At 41.5% G+C, this 18,632-nt stretch overlaps 1 protein-coding gene across 1 annotated transcript; it reads left to right on the forward strand.

The window, feature by feature from the left end:
- The first annotated feature begins 2,146 nt into the window (after window positions 1-2,146).
- On the forward strand, window positions 2,147-3,099 carry LOC100475100 (olfactory receptor 52M1). The gene is given in 2 exon segments (XM_011236427.2): window positions 2,147-2,471; window positions 2,474-3,099. Coding segments are annotated over 2 exon segments (951 nt in total).
- Window positions 3,100-18,632: the final 15,533 nt, after the last annotated feature.

Below are 18,632 nucleotides of genomic sequence, written 5' to 3' on the forward strand. Positions count from 1 at the left end.
TTCCATACAAATTTAAGGACTATTTGTTCCAGTTCTTTGAAAAATGTCCTCGGTATTTTGATCGGGATAGCATTGAAAGTGTAGATTGCTCTGGGTAGTATGGACATTTTAACTATGTTAATTCTTCCAATCCATGAGCATGGAATATTTTTCCATCTTTTTATGTCTTCCTCAATATCTTTCAAAAGTGATCTATAGTTTCTAGGATATAGGTCCTTTACGTCTCTGGTTAAGTTAATTCCAAGGTAACGTATGGTTTTTGGTGTTATTGTAAATGGGATGGATTCCCTAATTTCTCTTTCTTCAGTCTCGTTATTCGTGTATAGAAATGCAACTGATTTCTGGGCATTGATTTTGTATCCTGCCACCTTACTGAATTGTTCTATAACTTCTAATAGTTTGGGAGTGGATTCCTTTGGGTTTTCCATATAGAGTATCATGTCATCTGCAAAGAGAGACAGTTTGACTTCTTCTTTGCCGATTTGGATACCTTTGATCCCTTTTTGTCTTCTGATTGCTGTTGCAAGGACTTCTAGTACTATGTTGAATAATAGTGGCGAGAGTGGGCATCCTTGTCGTGTTCCTGATCTTAAGGGAAAGGCTTCCAGCTTTTCCCCATTGAGAATAATGCTTGCAGTAGGCTTTTCATAGATGGCTTTTATGAGATTGAGAAATGTACCCTCTATTCCTACACTCTGAAGGGTTTTAATCAGGAAAGGATGCTGTATTTTGTCAAATGCTTTTTCTGCATCAATTGAGAGGATCATATGGTTCTTGAGTCTTTTCTTGTTGATATGATGTATCACATTGATTGATTTGCGAGTGTTGAACCATGCTTGCATCCCAGGTATGAATCCCACTTGGTCATGATGGATAATCCTTTTAATGTACTGTTGGATTCTATTAGCAAGGATCTTGTTGAGGATTTTGGCATCCATATTCATTAGAGAAATCGGTCTGTAATTCTCCTTTTTGAGGGGGTCTTTGCCTGGTTTGGGGATCAAGGTAATATTAGCCTCATTGTTGTCAAGTTAAGTCCTTCGTGTAACTAATAGGATAACATCACTTGTGTCAGCTCCTACTGCCTCAATCTGAAACCAGATCTGGAAAATCCCAAAGCCCAGACTACTACCTTCCCTCTATATTCAACCCTACAGGGCTCAAGATCTAGAAGACAAAGCTTCTTATAGGATTTTCCATGTCCTTGACATTCCTCTAATATAGATAGGAAACACATTCCAGTATGATCCTTTAGATCCTGGAAAACAAAACAAAACCCAAAAACTGTCTTTTTTTTCAAAATACTAATCTTTCAAGCCAGTTGCCCTGAATTCTGAGTAGAGCATTTCTTCTCCGGCCAAATACTCATCCTCTAGGCTTCTTGCCACTCAGTGCTTAATGTGTTTTCTTTCTTCCTAGGGATAACCCTCTTTGCTTCTACAGTCTCCTCTATTCAGCCTCCATGAAGGGAGAAGGCCCTTGCAAGGACCTGCCTCTGGGCAGACACACCAACTGAGCTACCTTCAGCAGCTTTCACCTTTCAGGAATCCCTTTGTTTCCATCCTCCAAAGTCCTCTTCTGCACTGGCCCATGTGTCTGCTTTGTGATTTTTGGTCTGCAGGTTTAGTGTTTCAGCTCATGTATTAGCAAATGCTGGCCTCTAGCTTAAAACTTTGATTTATCATAGAGCCTAGACAGTCCCAGGAGTTTGTATTTTTCAGCATCAACATGTCTTTTTTCAAGGAGCTCTCATCTTGAGACCTTCTAATACAATGATGGGAGATACCACATAGCCTACCTGCAGTTACAGAATTAAAAACTAGTACCAGTCTGCCTCAGGTCATTGTATTTATTGATGCAAGCACATTACTCTTTGAGAATCCTATTATAAATAGATACTCCTACATTCATTCAAATACATATTTAGCTTGTACTTGGCAAATTTTTGTCAATACCATAAACGTAGTAACGTGACATTTACACTAGGACTTTGTTCCATGGTTTCTTCAAAGAAAGTTTGTAGCATCTTATCAATGATCCTATTCTTTATTTTAGAACCCAAGAATAAAATATTCTTGTTTTTTTATTTCTAAAGAAAGTTTCTACTGCATTTTGGGCCACAAATGAGAAGGTTCATTTATGAATCATGCTCACTTCTCACAATGTCTGTTCAACACCCAGCTCCTTCCAGCTCACCGGCATCCCAGGGCTGGAGTCCCTGCATATGTGGCTTTCCATCCCCTTTGGCTCCATGTACCTGGTTGCCGTGGTGGGGAATGTCACCATTCTGGCTGTGGTAAAGGTGGAGCATAGCCTGCACCAGCCCATGTACTTCTTCCTGTGTATGCTGGCTGTCATCGACCTGATTCTGTCCACTTCTACTATGCCCAAACTGCTGGGAATCTTCTGGTTTGGTGTTGGGGACATTGGCCTGGATGCCTGCCTGGCCCAAATGTTCCTCATCCACTGCTTTGCACAGTCGAGTCAGGCATCTTCCTTGCCATGGCTTTTGACCGCTATGTGGCTATCTGCAACCCACTCCATCACACCACAGTGCTCACTCATACTGTTGTGGGACGTTTGGGGCTGGCTGCCCTCCTCCGGGGTGTACTGTACATTGGACCTCTGCCTTTGATGATCCGCCTGCGGCTACCCCTTTACAAAGCTCGGGTCATCTCCCACTCCTACTGTGAGCACATGGCCGTGGTCACCTTGGCATGTGGTGACAGCAGGATCAACAATATCTATGGGCTGAGCATTGGCTTTCTGGTCCTGATCCTGGACTCCATGGCCATAGCTGCCTCTTATGTGATGATTTTCCGGGCTGTGATGGGGCTGGCCACACCCGAGGCCCGGCTTAAAACCCTGGGGACATGTGGTTCTCACATCTGTGCCATTCTGATATTTTATGTTCCTATTGCTGTTTCTTCTCTCATTCACCGATTTGGTCACCAGGTACCTCCTCCAATCCACACTTTACTGGCCAACTTCTACCTCCTCATTCCTCCCATCCTCAATCCCATTGTCTACGCTGTCCGTACCAAGCAGATCCGTGAGCGGCTTCTCCAAATCCTAAAGATAAAAACTCAGATCAAATGACTGTTACTTCCTTCTCTCTCAAATAAGCACATGGAGATGGTATTGAAATATGGTGGGCAGCTTGCCAAATGGGAACTTCAAGCAGTCAGATGTTAGGCTGAGTGTTCTCTAGCTTTATAATTCCAAAGGAGTGCTAAGATAGGACAACTCTAATTCTGAGGGTAGGATTTTTTTGTTTTTTTGTTTTTGTTTTTTGTTTTTTTGCAATGACTAAAGGGTATTTGAGCTGTCAAGGTGAAATCATGAGGACATCAGTAATATAAATAGCAGTTAGTGTTTAATCGCCATTTATGTGAGTCTTACAGATATCCTAACATCTTAGGAGGTAGCTAGTGTTGTTCACATTTTACACATTGGAAATAGGACAGAATACTCTTGCTTTATAAACTGCATACAAAGTTCCTAAGATGAATAGATCAAGTTTTGGAGTTTATACTGCACTGTTATATAACGCACAGAAAACAGACTGAATAGAATGTTCTAAGTAAATACTCAAAAACTGAAGTCATTTCATTAAAGTGACCTTAGCAACAAGAAAACCATTTTTAGTTTAAGCCTTTAACAGAGATGCTGCTTAAAACTGCTTGTACTGAGAAAGCATAGAGTGTTCTAGAAGAACATGGCCTGGAAAAAAATGTCAGTTTAACGAGACAGTACTTCCCTGCAGGCCCACTCCCATCAAGTAGCCCGAAGCATGGGAGGGCTCCATGAGGAGGAGAGCCTCCTCTTCCCACAAGAACTTTCCTTGGTCCATCTGTAGGATCCCTGATTGTGATGCGTGGTCTTTTGAATCAATCACAAAATAAGGTGAAGTTATGAATTCTAGCATGTCTAGGAACATTGATCTTACCTTCTAAATTAAGTATTAGTTCAGTATCTACAAGACAACTAAGAGCTCTTTGCTAGTTAAGTAGCTACTGTTGAAAGTTACTAAGGTAATCCTTACAACCACACTGTACAGGCAGAAATTATCCCTGCCTTGCAGATGAGAAAAATTCACATTCCTAGAAGTGATAGAATTGATCAAGGTGACTCAGTTTATAAGAGTCAATGTCAGGAATTTGGCAGGTTTTTTTTTTTAAAGCTTGAAAGCTTCTAGTCCTTCTGACCCTCATTTTATTCAGCCATGGAAAAGCTGACAAGCCTCTTCCACAAGGACTGAATGGTTGTGTATTTAAGGTTCCTTATACAGCAGACACTATACTCCTTATTCCCACCTGGGAATGCACAGTTAAGTCTCCTCTCACAAGGGTAGAGAGGGATTCAATCCAAGTTTGATTATGAATCCCTAACTATAACTAGGCAGGAAGATGTTGTGTCTACTAGGCTTCAGGTATTCAACAAATAATCACAGAACTTAGTATAAAAGGAAGTAGTCAAGTACAAAGGAAAGATCACTACACTACAATCGGAAAAAAGGACTTCTCATTTTGCTTTGGCTATTCCCGTTAATTGCCTCACTATTGGGGTATCTAGAATGTGCGATTTTTTTTTAAGGATTCTGATTATGTTCATATTTCATCTACTATAACTTCAATCCCATCCCATCCTTCCATCATGGTGTTTAGTTTTCCTGAACCTTATGTCTGAGTCTGGGAAGAGTCAAATATTCTTCTCCATATGAATGGAAAAGCAATCAAAAGCATAGTCCTATTTTGTCCATTCCCAACACAGTCAGGGACCAAGAAAAGAGGTTTAGAGTTAGTGCCAAGTATGTGCTCACTGGCTCTCAGGGCCCTCTTGGAGTGCAAGAAAGGGCAAGGCCCAAAGACCCAGAACTACCTCTGAAGATCTAGCATTTAAGCACCAGGTTAAAAATTGGAATGTTAGAAACCTCATTATTCTCTTTCAGTGCAGAACATTTAAGTTTTCCGAAGGAGAATATACTCAATAGAGTTAGACAGACTTGGACCCAATTCATGGCACCTATCCTTTGGAATTGAGCCTAGCATGTGAATTTGCCTTTATACTCAAAAGACTGAATTCTGTCAGACTGGCTATAGAATACCATAGTCACTCAAATCTAAGGTCTTAATGTATTCTTTAAGATTGTATGTATTTATTGAGATAGAGAGCATGTGCAAACAGGGGGAGGGGCAGAGGTAGAGAATCTCAAGCCGACTCACCACTGAGCATGGAACCCAGTGCAGGGCTCAGTCCCATGACCTGGAGATCATGACCTGAGCAGAAATCAAGACTCAGACACTGAACCTACTGAGTGACCAGGTGCCCCTAAGGTCTTACGTATTTTAATATTGTGAAACCTGCATGTAGCTAAGAGGCATTCAGCTGGCTCCCTAACCAGAAAGACTAAGGGGTTTAGAGAATGTACCATAAACCATGGAGATCGTTGTGGCAACATCTAAATATGCCTCCCAGATCTCCTGTGGTTGGAGTGTGAGCGACTGAAGCCTTAGCTGTTGCCCTCTAAAATCCACTACCATGTTCTGCTGAAGTCACATTTCCTCATAAGCAGCTCATAGCCAATGACTAAGCATTACAAGGACCTAAGGTAGGCCCATTCCTGCAAGACAGAACCCTTCTGACAGGGAACTATGGCTCCAGGACCCCTCATTGGTCTTGCTGATGATTTGATAAGTGCAGTGAAGTCTGAGACCTTTCCTTCCTTAGCCTTCCTCAGTCTTCTATGGATGTCACACAGGCATTGTGATCTGATAACTTGTCCAGCATCTAGCTACCTCTGCACTTCCCTCATAGGCATAGCTTCCAGTAAATCTCACATATCTACTCCCATCTTGTGGTTCACTTCTTGGAGGACCATGAGTGGTCAGAGCAAGCAGAAGGTAAAATGGGGATGTGACTGGCTCACTAACTGCCTTAGTGAATGAGGAGGATGCCATCCCACTTAGTGCATAGGGCATAGGCAGTCCTTTACACAAGATGGTGGCTCAACTGCTAAATATTTTACTGGTGGCAAACTAAGAAAACACCCCAGCAGAGGGAAACACTGTTGCAGGTGTGATAACAAGCATTTGAAAAACATGGGGTACAGCTTACAAAGACCCTGGTATTTGGTTTTCCTGTTTCACTGGTACCTTGCAAAAGGATAGTAAGATAGAGGGCTATTAACAAGCAGTTAATGGTTAAGTGCAAGAGCCAGAGTGGTAACTTATGAAAAGGTCCTTATCTCCTGGGAGAATATACAGCTGAGTGCCTGGCCAAAGACAATTTTTGGGGGGCAGAGAGCACCAGAAGTGTGTGAATGCTCAGCCAAAGAACAATAGGATTCTCTATTGGAAAACCTGAGACAATAAAACATGGCATGGGGACAGCTGGATGCCTGCCCTTGATGTTGACACTGTTGATACCCCAGATTCTTGGGCTTTTGGAGGTGACCCACTTTCCCTAGTAAGGGGTAGCTTCTGTCAGGTACCAGGTATTCCCCTTGGAAGCCACCCTCACGTCTGTTCCTGGCTGCTGTGCTGATAATTAGAGTTACAGGGCAGCATACACTTTCTAGGGACAGGCAGGGCCTGATAACAGGGGGAGAAAGTAACTATATGCCAAAGGAATTCAGGATTAGCTAGCACATACTGACAAGAGACAATACTCCTGGAATGGTTTGGGGAATATATAATGGAATAAAGACTAGATGGAAAAAAAAATTCAACTTGGGGGGGTACTTTCGTGAGATGTGGGATGAATTACCGGTGTGAAGACCCTAGGAGTTAAGGCAAAATCACCGCTAGAGTTGTTCCTTTGAGCCTGAAAATGATGGCTGATGATTAGCTAAGAAAATGCTTAGGTTGTCCTGGAAGAAGGTTGAAATAGAGGAAAGTAGTCCTATTATAACAGATTGTTATGTAAGGACACAAGATCCATCAGAAAATTATGTTCAGTTAAAGGACAGAAGACAACATTCAAAGCCATCATAACTTGGTGAAATGTGCACCAACACCACTGAGAAGTTCAATGGTGGCTCTCTGTACACCAGGTTTGATGGCAGCAAAGGTAGACACTGGTGTAGGCTCATTAAGATCTATGGGAACAATGCAGCAAGAGGCCAAGGGGAAGCATTTGACCCTGAATCAGAAGGCTGAAATTACTCTAGGAACTTGTAAAGTCAAAGGGGTTTGTCCCTCAGGAAGCTGTAGAGCTGTTTGAGTGTATTGGGCCCCAAAGGCCAAAACACATGGGCAGCCAGCAAGGCTCTGCTTACCATCTACAAGAACAAAGCAAAATGGATAGAAGGTTGGGGATGGTCACTGCAATAGTCAAGCTCTTGCCCATTCTCAGACCTGTGCCAATTTTCAGATCTAGAACTCATTCCCCAAGAGGTACCTGGATCTCTAAGGGGAAAGACTCTGAAAAACCATGATCCCTTGAGATCTTCCCTAAAGGTAACTACGGCCAAGTGTTTAGGCTGTTTTATACTAGGCAGAGAATACCTAGACATTGAGGATTATTGAACAGTTTGAGTTGACATTGATACTGAGAAACAAAGCATAAATATGGCCCCTCCGTTAGAGTTGGGGCTATATTCTAGGTAGTAGAGCCCTGTTAGTGAAGGGTCTTGGACAAAGTTCAGGTCTCAGTATATCCTGGTTCCATAAGCTCACCCAGTGGTTATTTCTTCAGCCACTCAGTGACTGATTACAACTACCATACTAGAGTTGGAATAACTACCATACGGTGTTCCTAGCCTCTGAGGTAAAAGCTAGCACAGAGGGGAAGGTGAAAAATCTCCAAAAATTCTTCCCAAAGGTGTTTAAAAAAATCCTTCCCAGGTACATGGTAGAGAATTGGGCTAACTGTCAGATATATTGTTTTTTATTCCAGTTATAGGAGAAGACTGAAAACAGTTTCCATTCACATGGGATAGGCAATAGTCCTTAGTTTTCCTCAGGGACATGTTAACTCTTCCTTTCTGTGCCATAATACAGTCCTAAGAGGACTGGACATCCCATGGAATATCCCAATGACTCAACGATGATGAGTTCATTGGGTAAAATAAAGAGGTGGACGGCAGGTTCAGGCTGTGGTGCACACATCATTGCCACGTAAGCCTTAGGAACTGACAGACTCAGGTGTTAGAGGTGTCAGTAATGGGAAGAGGGGCAGAAGGAGGTTGTGTTTTTAATTGTTTTCCTGAAACTAGAAAGCAGAGTTGTCAGCTACACAATAAAAAGCCTCAATCCTAGTTGTAGGATGCTTATGGGTATCTCAGGTTCTTATAGGTAGCCCATACTCTTCAACCAGAATCTCTCAGACTCTCTACAAGTTTAGTTACTAGAAGACTTTCCCAGTTTGGAATGGGGCTTAATATTATCCTTGAAAGTTAACTTACCTGACATTAGGAAATATTCTGATCTAATCTGGCACAGTGACGCATTTTATTCATATTGGATTGCAAGGAATTCTGGGAAATGGTGTTGTAATTGGATCCCTTATTTCAGGGTCATACAGTTTCACAGAATTAAGCAAGCATCCACTGACATAACATTAACAGTTTGTAAAGAATTCTGAATATCGCATTGGAACAAGTTTGTGATTTGTATCTAATCACTTGACCTCCAGCCCCTGATTCGTTTTTAGATTCAGGATATGTAGTAAGCCCATGTTTTATTAAGGCTCTTGGCAAAACGCCACCTTTCCTGATATTTTTTTTCAAACTGACTCCCACCTTAACTGGTTTTACAGTCTAGAGTTTTGAAGATGCTACAGAGAATGCCAAGTACAGCTTAAAGTGCAGTATTTCCTCCAAAGACCTGTATGCTAGTTGCCCCAATGTTACCTAGAGATTGTGGAAGTGTGAACAAAGTGCCTCCCATAGGAGGACTTCACACTCATTTAAAAAAAATGTATTAGAGAGAGTGTGAGCGAGCAAGTGTGGTAAGGGGCAGGAAAGAAAGAAAGAAGCCTCAAGCACACTCCTCCCTGAATGTGGAGCCTGAGGTGGGATTTGATCCCAGGTCCCTGAGATCATGACCTATGCTGCAATCAAGGGGGGGGTGTTAAACAGAAAGGGGAATGAACCATGAGAGACTATGGACTCTGGGAAACAAACTGAGGGCTTCGGGGGGGTGGAGGAATGGGATAGGCTGGTGATGGGTATTAAGGAGGGCACGTATTGCATGGTGCACTGGGTGTTATATGCAAGTAATGAATCATGGAACTTTACATCAAAAACTAGGGATGTACTGTATGGTGGCTAACATAATATAATAAAAATATTATTTAAAAAAAAGTTGGATGCTTAACTGACTGAACTATCCAGGTACCTCAACATTTTAAATACATTATCTGTGCTCCTTAACACAGTGTGTTTACATATACAAGAGTTCCAAGTCTCATCCAATGTGAATTCTGCATGAAGACTACAGCAGATCACAATTGTCAAAATTCTGACAAGCTAACTATCAATGCACATTAGTTCACGTGCCAGTGTTACCCAATCCAACTAAAGGAACTAAAAGGACATTTTTATATTCCAAGTAGTTAAAGCTGTAGGTTTATTAGCAAATCTACATTTGGAGGAACGGTTCTGTAACATATATACATAGAGTGGGCTTCTTCCTATTAAGCATCTTTAGAAGTACGCAAAGCCTACTGCTATTTCAGCTGCTGGCACGGAGATTATTATGGCTTTGCCTAGTTATAACCCCAAACACCAGTCTAGGAGACAAACAGTACTTTCCATATCCTTAAAGCTTCTATTTCTAGAAAGGTAGAATTTTGTGATATACCCCATAGTTAAGAGCGGACTCCTGGGGCTCAATTGTTCTCTTGTCAGAAAACCAGTAGTTTGAAAACTAGCTTTAAAAGACTTGCTACGTCAACAAGGAACTTTACATAATTACATTCTTTGCAAGAGTTTGTGTTAAACTGAGTTCATAACACTGGATGTTTTTAAATATCACTTGTTAATGTAACTTGTTTGTTTATAGGAAAATCAAGATAGCAAAAGCCTAGAATATGAAGTTAACTGTAGCCACTGTGTTGTTTATCATGGCTGTGTCAACACTTCAAGGAAGAAGTTAGCCTATCCTTTTCCTTTGGAGCAGATCCCAGACTTCATACACACTTAGTAAGCTTGTTGAAAGTACAAGTTGAGCCCTATTGAGCTCACTTCACTGAGTCTTAGATGGGGTTGAGAAAAAAGAAAAATCAATGTTTTCAATAGATGCCATACGTGATTTTGGCCTAGCTGGTCCAGTTTTTGGTTATCAAAACTTATTTTCTAAGAAGGATACATAAGTTATACCCTTTATATGTATTTTTACAGTTCAGGTAGAAATAGCTATCTTTCAGAAAGTAGCCATAGTTGAACCTCTGAAAATAGCAATTACCTTAAAATGCATTTCAGTAGTGGGGTGCCCGAGTGGCTCTATATGTTAAGTGACTGACTTGATTTCCGTTCCTGAGATTGAGCTCCCTGTTGGGCACCACACTCAGCACAGCACCTGCTGGAGAGTCTCTCTCTCTTCCTCTCCCCCTGCCCTTCCTCCTGCTTGCACTCTAAATAAAGTCTTTAAAATGCACTTTAGTAAAAAGCTCTCACAGATGTCCTCATGTTGGCTTAATGAAAGCAAAACAATCCTTTTAAACTTACCTCAGTTACACGTGTTTAACAATAGTTAGGTTTGAAATTCAGTAAAAAATTTAACTTGAGAATCCTTACATGTGGGATTTCACAGCTAGCTCCTCATAATCTTAACAGTTCAAAAGCTCTCATTTTAGAATAATTTCTAAGAAATGAGTGAAGACTGGACCTTACCCAAATTGAGGGCTGGTCTTTTCTCTGGGATCTTGGCAAGTCATGCACAATGTGCCTTTAACAGGTGGTGGGTGGGACACTTTGGACCACAATAGATAGTCTACCAATGTGGTTTAGGCTGGGGGCTTTGGATCACACTTAACTTGATCTCAGGAAGAGCAGGAGACTGAATTTGGCCATATGGGCAGTCAGTCGGATCTGTGACCAAGCCCCAATAAAATCTCTGGACGCAAGTTTCAGGCGAGCATCCCTGGATGGAAAGTACTCTGTGTATAGTCACACAGTTGCCAGGAAAGTCAGTGCTGTCTCACTCCAGTGGAGAGGGCAACTGGAAGGTCTGTGCATAGCACTTTTCTGGATTCTGCCCAAGCAGATTTTAAGCTTTTCATCCTAAGGAAGTGGCCACCAGTAGAACAGCTTTTAGTGAGTCCTTCTGGTGAATTACCAAACAGGAGGGTGGTCTGGGAGATCTGTGAACATGCAATGGGTGTTAGAAGTGAGGGTGGTTTCGTGGACCCTTAACTCTAGTTGAATCAAAAAGGGGCCTAAAGACCACTCTCATTTCAGAAATTCACTCCAATCAGATTAAGTTACCCATTTAAATGCCAAATTAAGTACATTAGTTTTTCTTAACCCCAGTCATCAACCCCAGATTCTTCCACTGGGGATCCTTTGGGTGATTTCCTTTAATGTTCATGAGGGTGTAATCACCTCAGTGAAAATTTCACATTAAAGAGACTAAAGATGTACGTTCTCAGTTTCTTTAGGTTCTAATGTAACTCCAATTAAGACTAGAGTTACTCTCTCAAGTATTGTGATCTGATGCACATTTGTGGTCTTAAGTGTTCATTTTGATAGGAAAAGGCTTGGCTTTCTATTTGGAAAAATGAAATTCAGAGATATACCTGTACTGAGAAGGAAAGGACCTCTTCCATTTCTTCCAGTTGGCCTGCTTGCCTCTGATATTTGGCCTTTCTATTTTCACATGCCCTGAGCAAGGTGCTAAAGAGGCAGACTTTAGTTGATTGGTGTCATTTTCCATCAGGTGTTTAATACCCGCTGGAAGCATGGTCAGTGATTAAATAAAGATGGAGATGCCTAACGCGGTAAGGCTTCAGTTTATATAAAGACCTTTGTTAGGTTAGAAATTTTGTGATATTTTATCTCTGCTTCTGGAGTAATCTATTTGACTATTAAATATCACAATCTAGCTGTCACCTATTTTAATGAGGTTACAGACTTTAAGTTACTAATTACCTTCTACATATTCAAGTCTAGCAGTCATCATGCTTCATTTCATGTTAAAAGCTAGTTGCATGAAAATTCTGACAAAGTTCTGAATTCCTAGGTAAGTGCTGAATGTGTGTGTGTGCATGTGTTTAAAAACAAAGTCTCAGGATGTCTGGGTGGCTCAGTTGGTTGAGTGTCCGACTCTTGATTTCAGCTCAGGTCATGATCTCAGGGTTGTGAAATCAAGCTCCTTGTTAGTCTCCCTGCTCAGGAAAGTGAGATTCTCTTTCTCACTCTCTTGCTCTCTCCTTCTGCCCGTCTCCCCACTTGCTCGCTCTAAAATAAAACCTTAGGGGCACCTGGGTGGCTCAGTCATTGAGCATCTGCCTTCAGCTCAGGGCATGATCCTGGTGTTCTGGCAGCGAACCCCACATCGGGCACCTCCGCTGGGAGCCTGCTTCTTCCTCTCCCACTCCCCCTGCCTGTGTTTCCTCTCTTGCTGGCTGTCTCTATGTCAAATAAATAAAATAAAAATCTTTAAAAATAAAATAAAACCTTAAGAAATTAGAATATCTTATTCATCATTTAATCATCTATTGAGATTTGATCTTTCTAAATAAGGTATTACATAATAAAACAAAACAGAAGTTTCAGAGTAGTATCATAGGAATTTACCCAATCCCCACAGTCACCATTATTCTCAGAGTCAACTGGAAAATTGTTTCCTTTTGAAGCTTAAACATAGAGTTTACAGCCAACTGATCTGTTTTCATCTTTGAAATCAAGTTAGATTTACCAATAAGGAGACAATCTTTCCTGATAACCAAGGTTAGTAACTGAGCCAGATTAAGCATAGGAGGCCTAAGACTATAGGAAGTGGAAAAAGCAGGAGTCAAGAATCCTGATCAAGGACTAGGCAGAAGACTCAGTCGATTCATTTCTTCATTAGGTATGCAAGGGGGTATATATGCAGGATAATGTAGGTGAACTCGGGGAAATCAAGTGGATGGCAGAGATTAAGGGTCCAGGAGAATAAAATTTCAGTTGAGAGTCTAACACACTCCATCAAGGGTAAGTTTGAGAAGAATGCTACAACAGACCATCAGAATTCAAGGTCTCTTCCCAAGAGGAGCATATCTCCTCCACGGAAGAAGGGCATGCATCCCCCAATCCCTACTTCATGATAGGGATAACTAGAGCAGACTTGAATGAAACCCATCCCCCAACACTGGAGCCCAGTGATACATAGGGCATTGCATAATATCCTGAAGTTCAAAGGGCCCATTTAACATTTCTAGAAGTTTGGCCACAAGTTTGTCTTTTCTTAGGGGGCAGTCTTTTTAGGGGATGCAGTCTCCCCAAATGAAAAGGTTTAGGTTAGCTGCTTTTACATCCCAAAATGGGCCTACAGATGAAGGTGCTGATGACAAATGGGAACACCCCACTGTTGAGTCATCATTTGGGATAGTGGGGAAGCTTCAATAGATCTCTGCACCCCACTGAGAACACCAGTTCCTAGAGAGTTTTCCTGAACTTTACACTAGACTACTGAACTACATAAAAGTTAGTACTGAATAGCTCAAAAATACACTTGGATTACTTCATTGAGGAAAGCAATTTCACAGGGGAAGGGATTAACACAGGGGAAGGGAAGGAAAAATAAAATCAAAGGGAGGCAATCCAGAAAAGACTCTTAACTACAGAGAAGACTGAGGGTTGCTGGAGGGGAGGTGGGTGGGGGGATGGGGTAACTGGGTGATGGACATTAAGGAGGGCACTTGATGTAATGAGCACTGGGTGTTATATGCACTGAATCAATTACTACATCTACCTCAGACTACTATGTTAACTTCAATATAAAATCTAAAAACAGTGGGAAAATGAAGGATTAGTGTGGAATATGACCTGTATTCCTTTAATGCCCTTTGAAAGACAGGAGACTAAGATTGTGCTTAGTTATTAATTTTAGTAATTATTTGCCTGTCTGGACCATGCTTCTTTAAATGTATACCACTCCTGAATTGAACACATGGGTGATGGCTCAAACAGGTGAGCTCACAAGGTTTATCATTGGGAGATCAAATCTGGGTAGTGAGCCTAGGGGAGCAGGAGAATTTCAGCTTGCTACTCACTCACCTGCTCAACTGCTATGCATCCTGACATGGGGGTTTCATTTTGGGGAATAAATGCTCATGCGACAAACAAATTTCGTGGCATGAAACTTCAGAGGCCACTCCTTTCCCGTTTACATGGTTAGATAGTCCTACCAACAGAAGACTGACTTCCATAAATATCAAGCTAGTTGATCACAGTTCAAGAAAACCCAGCTTTTTGTTCAGCTGTCCTATTTGGAGTGTTTCACCTTCTGTCTTAACCCATGAGTTTGAAATCCTGGGTAGGGGCTCTCATTGTCTTTGCTTTAAAGGCCATCTGTACTCTTAGATATTTTTCTGTCAGGACTCATTTAATAAACTTTTACTAAGCATTTATTATGTATCAAGAAGTCTGCACAGTTTTGGAAATAGAATAAAGAAAAGGTCCCAAGCTTCATGAAGCTTTCATTCAGGAGGTAGAAAGACATTTCACAAGTAAAAAACATTGAGATAGTCAAACTCTGATAAGTATACCACGGACAGTAAGGGGACTGGATACAATAGAAGAGGATACCATAGATGAAGAAAGAATTGTTTGGAAGAACATTTCTCAATGAGAGACTCCTCTGCAGGAAAAGATGGTTGGAGAACACTTTAGGCTAAGGGAGCAGTCTGTGCAAAATTTCAGCAGCCAGAGAGGATGAGAATTTGCCAATATGGCTCCTAGGTTGCAAAGATCTACTTTGCAGACTCTCTTCTCTTCCATTTCACAATCTTGAAAATTTATTTAACTTTACTAAGCCTCAGAATCCCTGTCTTCGTTGCAGAATTTTTAATGGTGTTACGTAAGTTAGACAAGACACCTAACAGGGTCTCTAGCATATAACAGGTATTAAGTAAATGATTACTCATTGTCATCACCATTAGAAAAATAAAAATTTAAAAGAAATGGGAGGAAAATGGTTTCTTTCCTTGCCATAAAAAGTTCTTCACCTGTAGCCTGAGATATCTTGGACTAATGTCATTTCAGAAGTCAAGAAACATTCATACTTCTAATATTCAGCTGAGAATGTTCTTGTTTTAGGATTTCTCCAACCAACTCAGAAACAAGATAAGAGATGGAAAGTTCTCCAGGAGATTACCAACCAAGGGCTCAAACCAAGGGTTTGGGTATTGTTCTGCCAGCTCCCAAGGCAGAGATTTATTGCCCATCAAAAAAAACCTCAACAAAATGGCTTAGGGTACCTCAATAGTGGGAAAAAAATGTCACTGGTAAACATAAGCTTGCTGAATCTTCAGGTAAAACTAGTATCAACAGAAGAACATCAAAGCAAATCCTGAAGGAATGCCAGTAGAATGTGTGAGGAGATTAAGGGACAGGGACTGAATTTCTGCTTCAGAATTATCAGGTTTGGTTAATGTTGCCAAGCGGACCCAAACTGAAGCCTTATGTCAGGGACTAAATAAAAGGCCCCAGGAGAAAGTGGGGTGGGGAGAGGGAGATGGCTGGTTTCTGAGCACAACAGAGGCCAGGACTAGTCATCACTCTTGTCACCGAACCCTATCCATGGTCCTACCATTAACTGTCCTGAAACACCATCTGCCTGTGGGTATTTGTCCATTTAAGCTGAGGAGATGGGAAAGAAGGGGCAGGAAGGGTCTAGTTTATGGATAGAGAAGTAAGGCCTTCTGTAGACCAAGGAGTCCATTACTTTGATAATTCAAACTGGCAGAGACCATATTTAGTCCTCTTTGAGGAGCTTTATAAGGCTCTATACTAAAAGACCAACCCGAGGCCAAGCCACTAGCTTGAAAATAAAGCACAAGAAGTACTATTATTTTTCTTTACCCATAAAGGGCATCATGGATATTTTCTCTTCCCAGTCATACAAGGACAAATCTATTTGAGTTAGGGTTTTGAAAAATCAGACTTCCGAATGTTATTTCATGAAATATATCGAGATTCTGATTGGGCTAGACTCCAGGAGCATAAGAAAGTTGCAGTTGAGGTCTAAGACAGAGGAGATTTGCAGATATCCCTTTGTTAAGTGTAGTAGATACTGATTGCCACCCAAGACTTTCCTTGTGTTGGACTTACTGCCCCAACTGTGACCAAGCAGACTTTGGCTGCTGGCCTCTCCAGCCTAACTTCAAGGCCACATCTCTTTTAGGGCACCCCAGTGACTGAAGGGGTGAAACATTATGGTTAATGTGGCCCAACTTAGGATAAAACTGAGAGGCCATTCTAGAAACAGCTCCTTGATGAGTTGGTCAAGGCTACAACTGGATCTGCATCATAGCTTCATTTTTTTTCTCTGCCGTCTTTTCCCTCCCTTTCACGGGGTACTCCTTAAATATCCTGCACAACCCAAACATTGGGTACTGGGAAAGATTCAAGAAAGTACATACTTAAGGTAAGATGTTAGAGTTGTAACACCTGCTGCCTGTCTGGTAACGAAGACCCCCCATCCCTGTTGTAGAAGTGCAGATAATCCCCGGTAGCAGTCTGATCAGTAAGACTTACTTACTGATGGTGTATTGGGATGATATGTTGGTGATAAGTAATACAATTAATTGGTATGGCATTGCAGGCACTTGTCAAAGGTGTTCTATTAACATGTGTTCCATATCTACCTAGGATGAAAATGGGAGAACTACTCCGTCTGTACAAAAAAAAGATGGTCAGGAGGCTAAGGGTAGTTTACGCAATCAATATTCATAATCCTGTGCCTTGTGTTTAGACTTGGAACTTACTGATTGAATGTTTCCCCTCCTGGGAGGATAAACTCGGAAGAACCTTGGGTAGAGTGCATAGTGCAGATTCCACACTTCTAAGTGACCTACGGCCATTTTTTCAGATCATTGCCAATGGAAAAAAGAGAACCATTAGAGAATGTTTGGCACAAGTCCTAGGTAACATCGATAGCCAGAAACCCAGAGATAAGTTATGGTTCCCCTGCCAGAATGGAGGCATCAGAGAGCCAGGTACTGACCAGGATTCCTGGTCAGTAGCCAGTTTGTAGTGGGTCCTCTGGCCTGGGATGCATCTGTGATCATTCACCTTACCTCAATGTATAGTCAGAATGGATATCCGCATCTATTCAGGAGCGTGGCCTGGGAATCAACAGGTAGAGTGGAGAAAGCCAGAGAGAAGCCTTTGAACCTCCCCTTTCTCTGCATAAGATAGTCAGTGAAGATATCGTGTAGTTGAAGGGATAAATTTAGTGACACTTTAAAATGACCTAAATCATGCAGGGGTGGTAGTCTCCATCATATCCCCATCTAACTCTTCAGTATGGCATCCAAAACAGCAAGATCCTAGAGAATAAGCCTACAGACTATTAGCCCCAATTAAGCTGTGTTGCCAGATGTGTTCTGTTAGAGCACATTACCACCCTCAGGTACATGGCACACAGCTTTTGATTTGGTGGATGCTTTTCTAGAGCCTAAGGGGCTCAGATACATTTTTCATTCACCTGAAATGTACACTGGGCACATGGGTAATTTTGCCTAAAGCTAGTTAACTTTCACTTTGTCACACTATAGCTCAGTTCTGCAGCTGTGGTTTTCCAGTGTTCTGTGAAGATGAAAGGGTTCTATAATCTGTGTTCAATTTAGTAGCCACTAGCCACACATGGCTATTAAGCACTTGAAATGTAGCTTGTTGGAGGCCTTAGGTTACACACACTTTAGAGCATGGGAAATGAATGCTAAGAAACTATCAAGTAGATCTAGGAGTCAAACTTAAGTATTTCAAGCCAAAGATGGACCGCTGCTGCACAATCATTCCACTCAAGAGTAACCTTGAACAATGGAGAGGAGTAAATCCTCCCAATGGGTACAGCTTCAGCCAGTGCTCCTGGTTATCCATTCTACATAAGAGTCTTCATCGTGAGGTTTAAATACATACATACATACATATATACTAATGGGCAATGGCCAATGGCTTGACTCCTAGCCAGAGGCTTGGAAGGAGAACTGAAGACAGGGTGGATGGGCATATGGGTATAGATCAAAGTATCTTTGTAGAACACATGAACATCCATGAGAAAGCATCTATCAGAAAGAGTGTTAGTCAACTAGATACTATATGAATATCCTGCAATATTTAGCAGTTCTGAAATTGGTACCTCATTTTATACCACTATAGGCCAGAAGAACAGTGTTGCCAGAAGGGTTTAGATGGTTGCCAACTACCACATTAGATCTAAGGCCAAATGAAAGTTCATGACATTGCTATTGTGTCTCCAAAGCTTGGGTCACAGACAAGTCTATAGAAGGCCCAGCTAGAAACCACAGGGGTGACAAATTCTATAGATTTGAAAAATAAACCACAGCTTAATATATAGCTGATAGGTTCATCAGAAAACACACGACCAGCAGAAAAAGCATCTCAAAGGTCAACATTCAACTCATGATAAAAACCCTCAACAAAGTGGATTGGGGGGGAACATACCTCTTCATAAAAAGGC

Source organism: Ailuropoda melanoleuca, chromosome 8 (assembly GCF_002007445.2).
Source record: "Ailuropoda melanoleuca isolate Jingjing chromosome 8, ASM200744v2, whole genome shotgun sequence".
Taxonomy (NCBI): Eukaryota; Metazoa; Chordata; class Mammalia; order Carnivora; family Ursidae; genus Ailuropoda; species Ailuropoda melanoleuca.